Raw genomic sequence first — 19360 nt, 5'->3', positions numbered from 1 at the left:
ATTAATTAAACATACATATCGATTTAAATAAACAATGCGAACGTCATATTCTTGTCTGATTCGTATGCTTTTTCCTTTGGTCTGGATTCATAATAGAGAGAACTGTCTACTTTGAGAATAGATATCCGCCCTGAATGACCGCCATTTTAAAAAAATTAGTTTATTGTTTTGTTATGCGGTTCTGTTCGGTTAACAGCTTTGAAAGGGTGAATAATTGCAGCAGTTGAGGAGGCTTTAAATTTGAAGAAAACATACGTGAATTAAATGCAGAACTAAAAACGAACAAGCCATAAAGCAGGCCTATTCATAATCAATAGAAGTTTTGATCTCGCTTTAACATTTTTGGAAAGCTAATAAGACCAGGAACACAAATCCAGAGAGTTCCAAGCAAAAAGTTTGCACTAACTCGATTTAGGGCCAGATGGAAATTGTGATAAATGTGATATTGGCGAAAACACCGGATGCCTTCATCCTATGCCAAGAATATGCTATTGGTTAAATTTTGATTTTAAGCAAAATGCAGAAAACATAATGGACAGGGGAACATACACAATTTCGGAAATCCATTTATGGTAAAAGGAGTTATCCCCCTTTATGGAAAATATCGAAAATTATTGATAACAGTATTTTGTTTAAAGAATTTATTCGATAAACTGAATAGGATTTAACTACAGACAAGGGCCTATATAAGTTCAGCTTTTTTTCAGATAGGATTTGAGGCTACAGGTCTAACAAATATTTAAACTGAAACATAGCATCTACAGATATTTAGTTTTCTCACTCAAATAGATATGGCCAAAACTAAATAATACTGTAATGGGAGTGACAATATTGTAATGAAGAGAAAAAAAAATCAAATGGAGTTAAATGTTTTACCGTTTTGCACCAACCCGTATAATGAAGATGAGCATACGTCATATTTTATATTTGGAGGGGGGGGGGGGCACTTTACCTGTACAGCTAGTATGCAAGCGTCATCATCAGTGTGCAAGGGAGTCGCGGTGACTCAGTAAAGGGCTGGCCAACATAAATAGACACCCAGGGTTTAACCCTAGTCCGGCGTGGTTTCCCCTTGTCCGTGACTCACTAATCAGGAGGTTCGGGGTTTGATCCACGTGTTGACCCAGACAGTCTCCCAAACTTTCCAGCGTTGTTTCCCCTTGTCAGTGGTGCAGGAAGTGGGGGGGGGGCTGTGATGAGTAGCATCTAGTTATTCGGATGGAATATAAAACTGAGGTCCCGTGCACACGTTGGCGTGCACACAAAGAGTTGACCGTAACGTTGCTGTTTGGACCAAATTCCCCCTAAAGCATAATGTATGGCGGGCGTATGTACATCTTCATTATCCCGGTTAATACTGAACAGTTAGGCATTAAACTCCATTTGATTTTGTTTTCTCTTCATTACAATTGCCACTCCCTTGCAGTATTATTTAGGTTTTGCCATATATCTATTTTAGTAAGAAAATTACATATAGATGCTTTGTTTCAATTCAAATATTTGTTAGGAATTTAGCCCCAAATCTAATCTAAACTAAAAGTTTACAGATATTGAATTAATTTTTATAGAGTTATTTACTGATTACACCAAATTTTTACACAGACCCACTTGATAAAGCAAATATCCTAAACTCTTATTTTGCCTCGATTTCAAAATTAAATGATGTACCTGACCTTCCATACTTTGCTTCTCGCAGTAACAACGAACTACAGAATTTTATTGTAAGTGAGCAAGAAGTGAAAGACCAGTTACTAATTCTTAACTGTGCAAATCCTTCTGGTCCCGATAATATTAGTCCAGCTGAATTGAAAAAGATAACTCCATCAATCACAAGCCCTCTCACTAAACTTTAGAACTCCAATTATTACCTGATATTTGGAAGACTTCACATGTCATTGCAGCGTATAAAGGTAAGGGTGATCCGCAGTTCCTTGACAACTATAGACCAATGTCATTAACATGCTCATTATGTAAAATACTACAGAAAATCTTTATAATTTTATAAAAGAAAATAACCTGTTATATAAGTATCAGCCTGGTTTTCAACCTAACGATTCTACAGTAAATCAACTTTTAGAAATTTATAATAAGTAATCTGGATGAAGGAAAGCAAATTCGATTTATATTTTGTGATGTATCAAAAGCGTTTGATAAAGTTTGGCATATAGGTTTATTGTCTAAATTAAAACAATATGGAATTAATAAAATATGTAAATGGATTGAACACTATTTAAGTAATAGAAAACAATGTGTATAGTTTTAGAAGGTTTCAAATCAAACTAGTTGCATACCGATTCTAGAGTCCCCCAAGGAAGTGTGCTGGGCCCTTTCCTATTTTTAATTTATTTAACTGATATCTCCGATTTATTTTTCTAACAACATACGACTATTCGCCGATGATACTTCACTTTTTACCAATATTCATAATGATCCTCTAAGTAGCGCGAACTCTTATAACTGAAGATCTGAATATTATCTCATCGTGGGCTAAACAATGGCGTGTAACTTTTAACCCTAATAAAGCAAAAAATATTATTTTAACTAGGAAAACTACAATCTATCCAGACGTTATTTTTGAAAATACAAGAGTTGAAAACGTAACTACTCATTGTCATTTGGGATTAACATTTCAGTCTAATGCATTATGGTCAAAACACATTTCAAATATAATATACTAGAAAGCTTGTGGTCGACTAAATATTTTGCGTATACTGAAATATAAAATTAATAGAATTTCTCTTTAAAAAATATATCTTGCTTTTATTCTGATCTATTAGAAAGTGTTCAAACTGAAGCAGGTAGAATAATAATTGGCTAATCGCAGAATAAAACACAAATTAATTTATTTATACAAAATAAAGAATAACCCAAGTCCCACTTATCTGTCTGAAGCCTTTAAAAATTTGAACCGTCAGTATCAAATTATGACCTTCCTCATGAAAATCTGAACCTCAATCTACCATTTTGTAAAACCAGTTCATATTTAATATATAGTTTCTTTCCCTGCACAATTAAACCACCACTTGACCGTAAAAACAAACTGAAACTTACAAAATGGACAGAAAATTCGAAAATAAAGGACGATAACTCTGAATGAAAATTATATTACTGTGATCGGATTGACTTGAGCTATCCAAAAATGTAGGTCAAATTTGAAATTTTTGAAAAATAAGAAAAAGCGTCTAGTAAACAACGTTTTTTTTCATTATTCGAACCATAGAAGTCAACCACAAAGTTTCGAAATTGCAACATGTGAGATTGGTATTGTTTGGAAAAACGTTCTGGGATTCCGAAAATGTCTTTTGCTTGAAAATAGGTAAAGAATTGAAAAAACTACAGCCGATTTTCAATTTTGAGGCAACGTACAAAATTCGACCACTTTCGGTCTGCGCAGAAGTTTCAAAAATATTTTATCAAGTAGCCACCACCCAGTTTCCAAATAGAAAATTGGGTTCCAGATCGGTATCTGTTCTCGATCATGGGGAAATAGGCTCCCGCGGTAAATAATAATAACTAGACCTACAAGCAGCACTGAACCGGCTTTCAGGAATCAAACAGGAAGAGTTTCATACAATAGCGCATGGATCGAGCTGCAAAACGATACTGTAGTTGTTTTATCCCGGCAATACTATATACCGGAAAACACGGGAAAACACAGTTCTTTAGATTTTTTATTTTCGACGAATCTTCGGAGATATTAGGCGCCAAATTTTGAAAATTTAAATTTTTACAAAAAAGAATCATCTGATTTGACCAAAAATGGCAACATTTTTGGTCACCGTTTATTTCCTTGGCCCCCATTGGCTAATTTAGTTTTTCAGTCCTGGATTAATTATTTATTGTTCGATTTTTATAAAACAAAGTTCATATGCTCCGTGGTCCAAAATGTCATTTTTTTTTTGTTACCGGTAAAGATGCCTTTCGGCAACGGAAGTGACGTAAATTTAGCAAAAACTGTAATTTTGACAGTTCGGTACCACTTTTTGAAAGCAAATATTATTGTTTTCAAATCTGGTATGACTAAAAGGGTGTGCCCTGTTAAGGCGCAGAAATCGTCGCGCTCAGTTTCATATTTTAAAATATTTCTTCACAACTTTCATAAACTAGTAGCAATAATCCATACGAAGAGAATGTATGTGAAAATTAGTTTGTATTATGAGCAGTTGCCGAGAAATGGGCAAATTTGCATGAGTCACTTTTTACGCTAGTTTGCCTGTAAAAGAGTCAATTATTATTCGATTTTCATAAAAGTGACACCATTTGATGCGTAATGTCAATTTTTACTAGGTCAAGCCAATTTAACATTTTCAATGTCACCGGAAATGACGTAATTTGGGCAAAAATTGTATTTATAGCCTTCAAAACCAGTAATTTATTCAAATGAGTCGTATTTGTTATTTGTTTAAAATTTTGATATTTGATTTCAATCAACTAATGGAATGACCCCATACGATCATATAGATATCACAAAATGGTTTCTAACTTGTTCAGTTGCGGAGAAATAGACGATTTTCAACAGGTAATTTTTCAAGGTTTTTGGTCCATAAAAGTGTCAATTATTATTCGATTTTCATAAAATGTCCAGTGTGTGATACCTAATGCCATTTACGATTTCATACAAGTAATTTAACACTTTTACTGTCACCGGAAGTAACGTCATTTTGGCTAACATCATTTTAGCCTTCAAAACAGATATTTTATTCAAATGAGTCTGATTTGTATTGTTTTTAAAATTATGATATTTGATTCCAATCAACAAATAGATTGAACCCACACGACAATACTGATACCGAAACATGGTTTCTAACTTGTACGGTTGCAGAGAAATAGACGATTTTCTACAAGTCACTTTTCAAGGTTTCTGGTCTATAAAAGTGGCAATTATTATTCGATTTACATAAAATTTTCACCATGTGATGCCTTATGCCATTTCGGATTTCATAAAACCAATTTAGCATTTTCGTTATCACTGGAAGTAATGTAATTTTGTCAGGATCACTTACATGTAACAAATGTATACAATGAATTGATATTGCTGGATTTGGTTGATTCTGCGTACATTTTATTGGGTGTGTGCAATGCTTATATGTAAACCTGTTTAATGGTTTCATCGGTACCGGAAGTGCCATATGTTCAAGGGTCACGGGGCACCGGTGAAACCCGTCATTACTGCGTCGCAGTTCTAGTTATTCATTTGCAATTATTCTTTATCTGGTTTCTTCTCAGTCACTTTTGTTTACATTAAAATCATAATCAATGTTTTCTTATATACCGAGGGTGTTAGTAGTTACATGTCACTTAGAGAGGCTATTTCGCACTGATGAATCAGGAGATCTGCCTCAAATTTTATAGTCAAATCATGACCGACAAAAATCTCCTACGAAAATCTACTGAGAAAAAAACATAGTTTAGTAGATAGTAGGACATTACAATTCGATTATTTGCTACGGCGAATCCCTAGAGTGAAACTTGTCTTGCTGATAATCATAAGAAAAGAATAAATTATTTCTGGGATATAACATAGTATTTGTCTATGTAAAATATACACCTGTCTGTCAGTGTGATGACATTATTATGGCCACCCTTTAAATAACATAAAATCACATTAACCGCCCTCTTAATGTGTCATATTTTAATTGTTTTAAGGATAACGTAGTTATATCAATGTTCCTGAAGCAACGACTGCGAGTTTGACAACATCTTGATGTTGCCAGATTACTTCAAAATTCCCGAACTTAATAATAATGGCTACTTTATCTACGTGAATAGTTGTGACATCGCGACCTCCACGGAAACATTGACATTGAACGAACCTTGAACTTTGCAACTCGATTGTCACAGGTAGACATTTTAGCTTGAAAGCGCGAGACTTGGTATTCGCGACGACCGAGGAATCTCATAGGTTCACAAGCTTGTACCCAATCGAAATTAGTGCCGAAATATGCAGGGTATTATGTGAAGGCCTTGATAATATGTACGTAGTTAAAGCGAGATCAACCCTTCGATTGAAGATGAGTTACATCCAGTGTGCTTTAAATTAGCGGATGTATATGGTTTAGTTCGACGCTAACTGGTCCAGCGCTTAGAACCTTATTAGTGATTTTTTTTAAAAAAGAAATATTCCACAGTTTTAAATGAACTATAGACATTTCTGATTTATGCTTTAAAATTTTTAGATCTGCAAAATTCATACCCGACACGAGCTGGATTACATCCCTGTGTGCTTATCAGATTTCGATGGGGTTTTATTTTTCACGCAAAATGCATTTTATCTTTACATCTCTTATTGAAGGATTTTCCAAATAATGTAAATTAAAACGTAGCCTAGCGTGGCTAAATTTACATCTTGGCAATATCAATTATCAAAAATTAAATCTATGGACATACTTAATAATTACACAAAACAAAACTACGGGCAACATACAATACGCAGAAATCACAAACAAACGTACATCAGATTAAGTGAATGGACCCGGGGGCTAGCCGTAAGCGTCCACTACGCTGTTCAGTCCCGGACCTGTAGTGATAGAGACGACTTCCCTCAAAACTGAAAGTCCTACAATCAGGAATATAACCCATAGACAAATATTGGGTAGTATTAGCAGGGGCGGATTGGGCCCGGACGGGGGGGGGGGGTGTCCGGGTGCTCTCCCCCGGGAACATTTTGAAAAATGAACCCCAAATATGCGATTTGGTGGCATATCTGATTATAGTCTCTGTCAAATTCAGCCAGCAGACCAGCTATCACCAAATTTTGCTGAGGCCTTAAAATTGATTTTTTTTGGGATATACGAACCATTGGCAGACGTTTCTGGCCGATGAAATTTTCGGATGAAATTCGGAATCCCCATTGCAAGATTCCGAATTCCGGCCCACACCCAGCACACCCGGCCCAGAAAGTCTATTATACCAGCCCATTCCAGACTCCAGTGATGGCGTGGCGGCCCGTTAAAGCCACCGGCCATATACAACATGATCATCATCGTCCCCCCCCCCCCCATATAATGTTCAGCAGAAAAAGGTTTTTTAGACGAATTGGACAAAAATATTTTTTTCATTTTTTGTCCGCCCCTGAGTACTAGTATAAATCATCATCTGCTATATGCCATATGAAACATGCTAGTAAGCATATCGAAAAAAAAAAAATACCTATACATTACAAGTAACCATATCGGTATGACCTATATTGTAGTGAGAAACATTTTAAGTGTTCAAAAGAACTGAGGTACATTGACTATAAAGTAAGGGCATATGTTCCATTTACAACAAAAACAGAGGAAAACCGAAAAATACTAAGTACACAAAAGCAAACCGATAAAGTGCAAACCGTATCGAAGAGATCCGTCTGCTAACTAAATGACGTGACGTAAAAGGCGATAGGTTGCCAATTTTGTGATGCCTAGTCGTAAATGCATTTCAAATTATCTTCGCAACGATTCTTTTTAAACTTTCAACTTGTTGTGAAATGGATCTGTGGATACCATGTCTAGACTGTACCACAAAAGTTGCCAGACAAGAGTCTTTGATGTAAAAACGGATCGGCTTTACCATATACCGAAAAAATTCAAAATTTACCGGAAAAATATCCGAAAAATGACGAAAAATACCGAAAAATCATTGATAAATACCGGACAAACTATTTTTGGTACTAATTACCGAAAAAATCTGAAAAACCCCAAATACCGAAATATCACTAAACTAAATACCGTTAAAACAACACTAAATGGTGTAAATGGGAGAAATTGCTCTAACCCGCCGTTGACCAATCTAGAGTACCCCAGAATTTGTGTATGTGGCCTAGCCTGGCCCATGACCCACCTACAGTGCCCAACAAGTCTTATACGAGACATATTTTGGGCAATGACCAACCGAGAGTGTCCCACTATATTTAGGCGTGGCCTAGTCTCACCCATTACCCACCTAGAGTGTCAACCATTTTCATACGTGATCTAGAGTTCCCCACAATGTTTATGCGCGATCTAGCTTCTTGACCCACCTAACAATTCGTATGTGTGGCCTAGGGTTTTTTTCTTCTGTAATTAGGGGCGGGGGTGTCTTCGGTATTTAGTGATGTTTCGGTATTTAAGCTTTTTCGGATTTTTTCGGTAATTAGTATCAAAAACTTTATTCGGTATTTTCCGGAGTTTTTTCGGTACTTTTCAAAAGGATTACCATTTCTGAACGAATAGGAGAACTTAAATTCTTAACAACTGGTTATTTCATAAATGATTCTCACTCCGGTAATTAGTATCAAAAACTTTATTCGGTATTTTCCGGAGTTTTTTCGGTACTTTTCAAAAGGATTACCATTTCTGAACGAATAGGAGAACTTAAATTCTTAACAACTGGATATTTCATAAATGATTCTCACTCCGCTATAAATGGTGCAAAGGCATAGGGGATGAAATTAAAATGCCTCATTATTTTTGCGGAATGTCTTAAGATCTGTAAGATCCAGTATAATCAATTCCAGATACCCCATTTAATATTTATAGGGTGGGGGGTGGAGGGTCGGATAAGCCAGATATATTGTCTAAAGTATGTGTCATTTTAGCATTATCATTAGCATCATTTTTAACATATTATTTTTGAGGGTTTGTAAAGTTCAGTGACTCTGAAAAACCTTATAAAAGACATTCCAAGCTATATCAAACAGAAAATCGATCATTTTACGGAAATTTTGGCCGCCATTTTGAATATTTGCCATCTTGGATTTTTAAAACTCTTTGTTTTGGTTAATTTTAAGTTCAGTAACACATGATATTACATGATAAATGATTATTATCTGACAAATTGGCCATTTTAGCTAATTTTGGCGCCATTTTGAATTTCCTTTATCTTGGATTTGGGACACTCATATTAGAGATTATTTTTTATGATCAATGTTTCTGATATCTAGTAAATCACTTTAGTTGACCAAAGAGATAATTTGGCTTATATGGGTCTGAACAAGATTCTTTAGTAAACTTATGAACACACATTACGAAAACAAAACGGAAAATATTGCTGTTTTCAGATTAGCCTTTAATTTTGAAACTGATAGTATTAATTAAACAACATAAAAAAAACGACGGCCATTTTTAAAGATGGCCGCCAAACTGACATTTGGCAAAGTGACCCGGAAGTCCATCAAACAATTTTGGACACTTTAGACCTAAGGCTAACTGAAAATCATGGTTAAATTTATTCATAAAATTTGTAATGAAAATCTGTCTGTCACATGGACTAAAGAGTTAAAAAAAAAAATAGGGCGATAATCCAGATAAGATAACGCCGAAAAGTTAATAAACTAACAATTTAGGAACTAATCGGAATTATTCAGCTATGTTATTGCACAAAATATAAGATAAGATAACGCCAAAAAGTTAATAAACTATCAATTTAGGAACTAATCGGAATTATTCAGCTATGTGATTGCACAAAATATAATGCACCTATAAGAAATGCCAACCAGGCATGTTGAAGAAATAGTACTTATATACAGGCATAATCCAGAAACTGCAGAAAAATTTAAATAATTATTGAATTAGATCATTGCCAATATATAGTCGGTTATATATTTATAGGAAATGTCAAACTTGTTATGTTGAAGAAATGGAAGTTTCGAAATTTCTTTTAAAATGTGTAATTGTGTTCCGCCTTTGGCAGTGCACTTAAATTAAAGAGATTATGACAAAACTATTAATGCCAGTGCAACTGCGAAGTGATCTGCACCAAATAGCATGTTGGGTTTGGCATAATTTAAGTCCCTTGGTTATCGTTTTAGCTAATGGTTTAGTTTGGCAGTTTGCTGGAGGATATTATGTACCTGAAATTTACAGGGTTTTTATGGAATTTAGGCATATAATAAATGTAAGGTAGTGCATCTATTTTAACATTACCTTTAATACCACTGCTCCTGTTGAAGGTATATTGATTATGTAAAATACCTAGTTTAGTTAAATCCGTAATGCATTTATAAGTGTCATTTTTGGTGTTGGGGTCAAAGTCCAACTTCAGTAAGAATATTCTTACTTTTACAGATAAAAGCAATAGTATCACGGCATTCAGCTGCAGATGTATTGTTCTTTGGGACCTCGGGTGGGAGGAGCGTCTTGGGTTTTGTTTAATATACTTGATTCTCTGATACAAGAGATAAAACACGTGTTTTTTCCATTCTCCAAAAGATTCTAGAGTTGCCTGAAATTTAACAGACCAAGCTACTATACATTTCGTGATATGAGATTTTAGATTATTATCTAGCTTTTTGAAATTTGTTATATTTGGTTGTTCTCGAAATAGTGGTCCAAGGCGGAAAAAAGTTTTTTAGATTTTTATCTTCAACAATTACTTTCAATGACTAGTAATTAATAAATCGTAAAATACAAGATTTGCTATCATTCCAAAAATGATCTAGTTCTTACAATGTATTATGGAAAGACTCCATCGGATTTCCGTTGGGTCATTAGGTCCTATCGCTAGCACCCTTTCATAATGTAGTTATCTTAGGCAAATATCAGAAATATTATCGCTTAAATCATGGAAATTCGTACACAGAAAGCTACTTTGTCCTGGTAGACTTAACTTTGTTTATCACTATGGTTAACTGTCTCGCCTCAGCCTAGGCTATAGAATTCATGCTCGGTCATGGTTTTTTTTGTTTTTGTCATTGAATGCTGACGTCTATTTTAATTTATATTTCTCAAGCTAGAAAATGTCCCTATAATCATCGCATTCCGGGGACAGATCCATTCACTTGAGTTTACATTTGTTGTTTATTTCTTGCAATGTCTGTGTAGTTTGACTTGTCCGCACGTTTGTCTTATCGATTTTGTATGCGTGTAGTGTGTTCTCCTGCACTTACTATTAAAAGCGGCTGAATGGCGTTACGACCCCCCCCCCCCACATCCCCCACCTCAAAAAAAAAATCAATCAATAAAATAAATATAAGGCATGGACAAATTTTAGTTCTACAATTAAATAATAATGCTTATAGTGATAATATACAGTTAGCGAAATAATACTTTAGATTTGTTTCGGTTCATTAAGTATTAAGGGATAGAAAGAAATGTACTCACGTATACAAATAAAGAAAACAATACATCCTAATATTTGAAATCCCATTTTTCACTGTCATTCACCAGAAATCCCGTCTTCTGCCTTCTATACTTTTAGCGACAATACTTGTGTCGGTGGCTTTGAAGTCACGTGGCACACACTATTCACCTGTTCGCTGGGGGGTTTATTTACGTATGTCATAAGTTTAAAGAAGCAAAAAGTTAACGTGATTTCTTGTCCAAAATCCCAGCTCTTCTCGAACTAAGTCTAAACCACAACTAACGCTTCATGCTATTGGCTTGTTTTTGTATATGTTTATTTATGTTTTATACTGAGCTGAAGAAACACACCCCACTCTCTCCCTCTCTCTTGGCAATTATAAGCTGGTTAAACTAGAAACTAATGAAAGTAACATGCCAAAGGTATTACGTGTACCTGGAACTTTGTTCCTACTACCATGTTCTACACATTTAAGTTAAACTTGTAACGCTTATAGCAATCATTAAAAAGATGATGTTGGGGGGGGGGGGCTAAGAGTACATTTTGCAAAGCTTTTGTGTACGTTTGCCTCGTATCAAATAAATATTTCTAGTTTTAGATAAAACAAAAAATGTGATATGTGTACCCGGTTTGGGTCGACCATAGTTTTTAAAAGGCAATCTTAATCTTCACATTTTTGCAAATAAAATGGCAAGCGTACTTAATGTATAAGGCAGTACCAACAAGACTTAATAATAATAATTAAAAGTGAAGATAATATAAATAAACAATGAATTACGCCGAATAATAACCACCACTCTAGCAGACGGTTAAATAAAGGAAATAAAAAATAACGAAGCAGCGGGATTAATCAATATTTAACATTTAGAAAAACGGAACCAAAACACCAGTTTCAGTAATTTAGTAACTCTATTATACTATTCAAAAAAAGTAGGGGATATTTGATTTTGGGGGCATAATACTAAAATATGCAAATGACTACGAAAAAAGTCACTATAGAACCTAACAGAAGAAACATTTCCAGTTACATGTGACGCCCAAACGCACCAATAGCTACCGCATGGAATGCAGGTGATGCTTGGGATCATCATGGGGGTCCAACCCAAGATTTGCACGACTCTGACAGTCATTGTGGCATTGAATTCCAGGGTGGAAACATCAGTTTAATTGTTTTAGTGACCAGAAAATAAATTTTGATATGCGTCGGCTTACCCAAAATGAAAGGTTACGTGCCCTTGGCATGCTACAGATCGGCACAACACAGGCGGTTGTGGCGCGGACGATGAATGTTTCTCAGTCTGACATAAGCCGGCTATGGTCCAGATACCGTGATACACAATCTGTACAGGACAGACCACGCTCAGGTCGACCAAGGGCGACAACTCAAGCCCAGGATCGATTTATCCGTACCTTGGCCTTGAGAAATCGTGTCATCACAGCAAATCAGATCAGCGCTCGTCTTCAAACAGACACTGGTGTGAGAGTGAGTGGCCAGACGATTCGGAATCGACTGCATAGGGGTCACCTTCGCGCCCGACGTCCTCGCGTGATCCCTTGTTTGAGAGATCATCACATTCAGGCAAGACGTCGTTGGTGTAGGGATCGTCAACACTGGGATAATCGACGCTGGAGCAATGTGATGTTTTCAGATGAGTCAAGGTTCACTGTTGATTTTTTGGACAGACGTAGGAGGGTGTGGCGTCGTCGAAACGAGCGCTTCCAAGACGTTAACGTCATCAGACATGATCGATTTGGGGGTGGTTCTGTTATGGTGTGGGGAGGCATCACTGTTGCTGGAAGAACGGCTTTACATGTTGTTGCAGGGCGTGTTACAGGCCAGTACTACCGGGACAACATCTTGGCAGTCCATGTTGTGCCGTTCGCACGACGTCATGGCCGCCGTTTCATCTTCCAGGATGACAACACAAGATGTCACAGGGCCAGGATCGTTACAGGTTACCTCCAACAACAGAACATCACCACATTACCTTGGCCAGCACTGAGTCCCGACCTCTCCCCCATCGAGCATGTCTGGGACATGCTTGGACAGAGGTTACGTCAACGTCAACAACGTCCTGCCAATGTCCAAGAACTTGCTGCTGCGTTGCAACAGGAATGGGACAATCTGGACCAAAATGACCTTAGACGTCTCATTAGGAGTATGCCACGTCGGATCAATGCTTGTTTGGCAAACAGAGGAGGATTTACCCGTTACTGACTTGGTTGTGATGCTGTGGTAACTTTGCTGTTTGACCCCGGGTATCATTTTACCCTTATAATGGTCAGTCTGTGCCTTACTTAGTCTAACGATCATTTGGAATAAATCGATGAATGTGAACTTCATTTCATTTTGTCATTTGTTTCTTCGTCAGTTTCATTAGGTGACTTTAATAACACTTAAAAATCAAATATCCCCTACTTTTTTTGAATAGTATATGTTTAGTTATTTAATATTTACTTTTCGATCAAAATCCTCATTTTTGTATCACCTTTAATCAATAAGAACTTTATTATATCAATAAATAATAATTTCTTTAAAAAATAATTCAAAATTATTTACGCTGCACCATGTTAGCTTTGCTAGTTCTAATATTGTCACGTATAAAATAAATCTTATGTAAAGAGTTATAGTGATAGGTTATTTATTTACATAGTGTTTTAACTATTAGTCAAACAGACTCTGATATATCTAAATGTCAAAGTAAATTACTTACTGGTGTACGGGTGACACACATTTCTACAAAAAAATATAAAAAAAAAACTTTTTAAAAATAATTACGTATATAGGTTATGCGTTTTGACATTACATGTACTGTGCTTTTTCGTTCATGCCAGAGTCACATTCTGTCATCGCCGCCATGAATTCAGAGAGAAAGGGACGTTAAACCGCATTTCGTTTACGAAGCTTATATAAATTCATACATTTCAATACAATTGATATAATATGCACAAAAGTACTTAGTCCGATCGTTAATGTAAATCCGTCGGCTTTTCGGGTAGAAATCGTGGAATAAGCTTTATTTTGTAGGTTTTGATGTTTGATTACAAAAAAACAATGTTGACATTTTTTTTGAGTAGGTCTTCATATTATTGGAGGCCATTATTTGAGGGTAGCCATTTTGCGATAATATTCCAAATTATTTTTTATTTTCACCTTATTTATAATGTTATCGACATATCAACTGTGATTTGGCAATGTATTAATATTGGCGGCATTCATGACTATATCTCAGATTGTTTTCCATCATTTCATGATGATATTTCCAAGATGGCGCCTATTTTTAGCAGGAAAATCGGTCGATGTGTTGATTTCGATTATGTAGTAGTGTTTGGTGTCAATAAATATGTTTTCGGGGTCACAGATTCCATTCCTGACATTTACAACCCTGTAAAATGATCACATGTTCATATACTTAGCATATTACCAAGATGGCGGGCATTTTTGGCGGGAAAATGAGACGATGTGCAGATTTTGATTAAGTGATAGTGTTTGGTGTCAATACATGTATATATGTTTACAGGGGCGCAGAATCAATTTCTGACATTTACAACCTTGTAAAATGATCACATGTTCGTATATTTCCAATATTGCTGCCACTTGTGGCGGGAAAATCGGACGATGGGTTGATTTCGATTAAGTAGTTGTCTTTGGTGACAATATATATGTTTTCGGGGAGGCAGATTCGATTTCTGCCATATACAACTACGTAAAATGGTCGTATGTTCACCAATTTAGCATATTTCCAAGACGATGGAACGTTTTCTAAACACATTATTAGCATTTATTTATCATCGATTTTCCTGGGAAAGTAAAGCCTATTCCTGCACTGTAAAACTTTTTCCGTAAAATTTACGGACAAATGGCTGGCAGCTAGGTTGCCAACCAATGTACGTAAAAATTACGACACACCGTAAATATATTTTTAAAAAAACATGTCGTAAAAATTACGTCCAAAGATTGGCAACCTAGCTGCCAGCCATTTGTTCGTAAATTTTACGGAAAATGTTTTACAGAAGTAAAAAACTTATGGTATGATAAGCATCAAAAAGACATTTACTTAAGATTTAAAACAGAATTTAATTATTCAAAACAATATAAGATACAATTAATTCCTCAAAAATGCTTTTACATGATAGTTTAAGATATAATAAAAGACCTGAAAATACTCTAACAACTGCCTTAAAAAAAAACCTGTCAACCACAAATTCATATTTTTAACACATTGGATCAAGAGCAGATTTGATATTACAATATGGAGAATGTTTCGAGATCTAACATATTCTTTGGCTGTCAAGCAGTTTGGTGGTATGTTTCAACAAAAACAAAGCTCCTTACATAATTCTTCATTAATAATAATGAACATTTGTACATGGAATAGTGACCACTTTAAAAAAAAAGAAGAGAATTTGTTGCCCTATTAACAAGGGAAATAACTCTCCAAAATATTTATCAAGTTCTCACAAGACAAGCAAACAAAAATTCCCAGCAATTAAAAAAATGTATGTGAAAATTTCCATGGATGTATCAAATATTGAGTAGCAACAAAATATAAATTTAACAATAATGAAATTATCCATTCAAATTTTTGTACATGTAACATTTACATTATAATATTCAAATGAATTTTTTTTTATAGTAGAACAACAACATTCTGAATCTATTCTACAAATATATAATTAGTGTGTTACAATAGAATTATCCTCAAATCTTTTTCTAAAATCTTAACCAAGGTGTTGTAATATTTACCTCAAATCTATTATTTAAAACATCAACAACATGAAAGTAAATTATAACAGTAAAACATGATCTAATGAAATAATGAAATCATTCAAATTTTTGGAATTAATGAATTTGCATTCTAAATGTTTAAATGAACATTTTAAAATCTAACAATTATTGAACCCCAAAAGTATCATGACTTTAAAACAAGAACAGCATCAATGCAGAATTCCTATTATTCCACCTTAAATGTACAGCTTGTTTCAATGATTAGCTTAATCTCTGTTTGAAAATGTATATCATTAAATTTTGCACAATAACTCTGCCTAAGCATGTACATTCCTTAGTGAGAATGGCATAAATTGATTCAGTCTCGTAGATAAAAATTTAGATGGAACTCGACCACTGAAAAAGTTAATGAACCAGTCCCAAAATGAAATGTGTAGATGAGAGTTACACATTTTTAATGTTTATGCAACACGGCCGCATATTTAGAGACAAAATGAACTGAGGATAATTTTACAAATGTACCAAATTGTTGATGGACAAATTAAATGACCAAAAGATTTTTCCATTAAAGTAAACGGACATTAATCAAAAGTACAATAAGAAGATCAAGTTTAATTAAGAAGATTCATTAAAAAGATTTCTTGCAGTGTGTTTAAAGTCTCATTTACAAAGTATCACTCATAAAAGGGTTGTGGCTCGGTCCCTTATCACCTATTTTATACACACTATGTGCTGGTGTATAAAAACTAACCATACATTCAATAGGCCTATCCCTAAAGTTTGCATGCATGAACATTATTGCATCATAGGTTGCAACTATACATATCACAGTATTTCTTCTTGGACGTGTTTCCAGCTCTCTAGCCACTGCTTTTCCATCTGACGTTTTTGATTCAAAATGTTCCTATATCCGTGATTTGTGGTTCGCCGGAGGGGAATGTACTTTCAGCGGGACACATGTTTCATTGCCGAAAGCCATCTTTTCTCCTTCTTGTCACATGAACTACAGGGGAGTATTCTGCATCGGATTAAAATGGACATTTAAAATATCTGTACCATGTTAACCAAACCTTGGTCCAGAATTTAAAGCACCTTGAACCAAAATGTGGCATCTATACCGTCGTATACCTTCTCACAGTACCGGTATATTGTTGCTATTGTTGTAACTGTACTTCATCCATTTAAAGTTTGACAGTTTAGTGATTAGTTATATCACTTTTTGGCACACTCGAGTCTTCCTCTTTTTCATGATTTCTGTGCGTTATCTGGGTTAATTTCAAAAATGCACCTGCAAAACAAATATTCTCAATCAGGTTGTTTCTTATGACATCCATTTCAAAAGAACACATTTTAATTAAGGAAAAGGGAGCTAAATGTGCGAGAAAATGAAGTTTCATGTCCACAAACAGGAGACTAAACATATCACACATACTATCAGTGTAGACTGGAATAACCAGACTGCCATTCAATTTGGACATATTTCGCTGAGCATAACTGATTACAAATTACACTAAAAACAGAAACGACTGAATGTAAATCAGTTTATAGACATTCATAATAGATTATTATCGTTGCGACCCATTGTGTTCATTTCTCGGGGCCAAAGAATACAGATTTAGCTCCTTTAAGTTAGGTTGAACTTTTCTGATCATGATTCATATTGGTAGTAGCTGTAACTAACGTAACACCCATTGCTTTCCGGGTTAAAACCCATGCTTTCTTCTATCGTTACCGCAACTTGGGTTTCTGATCAGATTTTTGGACTAACCAGTGGCGACTCTGCACCTATGACAGGTAAAACTAAAAGCAGACTAAAATGGGATTCACCTGTTGCTAATAAGACCTACCCCAAGGTTCAAGCTGGGAGAGAGAAATGGGATTTAACATCCACACACAACACGAACTAGGTCATTTTTGGACTAATAAACATAGAATTTTATTTCAATAATTCGCTTTAACCGTAGGTCTTTTATAAACAGTGGGAGGAAAACGAACGACCCAGAAAAAATGAACACGGTTAGTCAGGCAATCTTACTCCTTTCAACGCCACTTGACTCAAAGACATAGGCTTCATTCTGACCTAAGGCCCATGTTAGACCATGGACCTTATATAAGCTTCATGGTTAGACCATTCGTCCAACCACCCCCTCAAATTTCAAGGTCCAAGCAGAGGGCAGGAAGTGTTGGTTTTCATTAACAATGCACTCAACTCCCAAAATTATTATCTTCAGTAAGTTCAATCTTATAATTTTTCTTTACCGGTAGGGCCTACCTTTGAAAAAACTTTACTAACCCAGAAAAAGGCTGGGTAGCCCACTCTATAGATGACAGGAATGGCACTCAAGGATGCAATAAGCTGTGCCTAAAAAAATTAGTAAAATAAAAAATTAAAGATCATTATCCAGACAATGCATTGATAATTCAATAAATTCTTAATAATGGTTTTCAGTGGTAGGCCTAGCCTACAGACCTGAGACTATGAACTTAATGAAGCCCAGAAATGTTAGCCCTTCATACTCATAGTTCATATATTTTTTTTCTATATCAATGTTATTATTATGTCATCCGAGTAGCCTCAACTAGAACTGAAGCCTCCAAAAACAATGCGAAAAAATATTAGGCCTAGCACTAACACTATTTTTACTCTGTGCTAACACTAACACTGTGACAGTGTATGTGAGTATCATGTATGTCCATTTGTCTAGAGTAGAAGTAGAAGAGTCTATTCCTACTATTTCATAAATCAGTTACCGTACATTTTTACGAATGCTAAGAATCAATCTATGTCAAACAAAGATGTGTCCCTACTGTATACTTACCTAAAACTGCAGTGTTTGGTATTGACTGTAGTGTTCAACTATTGTGCTCGATGTTGAGGGATTCCTCTTTGCCGCTAACTAACGGTCTTCGCAGTATAATGGCGCCCAGGAAGACCGATGACGTCACTTTAATTTAAACACCCGTATGTCATATTTACGGACGAAATTCTGTATTTCTCAAATATTAACAGTGTGGAATGAAGGCAAAAAGAGCATAGCGGCAGCGTGGTGCTTACGCCACGTGCCCATCATGCACCTGCAACGACCACACCAAGCGCTTACTACAATTAAGATCTTTCTACGCTCATGGCCAAGATCTGGCTGCGCAAAAAGTGTTCACACCATGATCTCGCGGACAGACCGGAAGACTTTCTCACCACACTCCAGTGACGTGCCTACCAGGCGTAAGGAGTTCTCTTGCCACGCCTATAGAGACTGTGCCATGCTCACCCGTCCTCATTCACTTTCAAAGCAGAAAACAACCAATAGTCAAGCAATCAAGAACATTTCATAGTTTTCTTGAGGTTTCCTCTTTGGGTGCTAGACTGAAGCTGACGGACGAGGCTCAGTATCTTCCTTATACAGTCTTAAGACCAACTAGAAATCAGCCAGACTTCTTCAAGTTTGGGAATGTGACCTCAAAGATTTGTTGAAGAGAATCCTGTCATCAACCCCTCAAAGACAATAAATTGTCGCCCAATTATTATCTATTCAGATGGTGTATTGTATGAATGTCATGTTACACTGCTCTATATTTAGAATGTAAAACTAAAGC

At 35.6% G+C, this 19360-nt stretch overlaps 1 protein-coding gene and 1 long non-coding RNA gene across 7 annotated transcripts in view; both read right to left on the bottom strand.

Moving 5' to 3' along the window:
- Positions 1-11204, bottom strand: part of LOC126825410 (uncharacterized) — a 186140-nt gene extending 174936 nt beyond the window's left edge. The window contains exon 1 of one of the 6 annotated variants that reach the window (XM_050555095.2): positions 11058-11204. In XM_050555095.2, coding sequence (XP_050411052.1) covers positions 11058-11103 — 46 coding nt within the window. In that variant the 5' untranslated portion in view covers positions 11104-11204. The remainder of the gene's footprint in view (positions 1-11057) is intronic. The other 5 variants (XM_050555093.2, XM_050555094.2, XM_050555091.2 and 2 more) reach the window with 5 other exon arrangements.
- A 3895-nt stretch (positions 11205-15099) lies between these two features.
- Positions 15100-18801, bottom strand: LOC126825459 (uncharacterized). Its single transcript, XR_007681980.2, has 3 exons — positions 18586-18801; positions 18039-18128; positions 15100-17054 (listed from the first exon to the last, which is right to left on the bottom strand). It is a non-coding gene; the product is annotated as an uncharacterized LOC126825459 (long non-coding RNA).
- Positions 18802-19360: the final 559 nt, after the last annotated feature.

This window comes from Patella vulgata, chromosome 6, assembly GCF_932274485.2.
Source record: "Patella vulgata chromosome 6, xgPatVulg1.2, whole genome shotgun sequence".
NCBI lineage: Eukaryota > Metazoa > Mollusca > Gastropoda > Patellidae > Patella > Patella vulgata.
The sequence above is the reverse complement of the archived record's forward strand: the minus strand, read 5'-3'. Positions and strand labels throughout refer to the sequence as shown.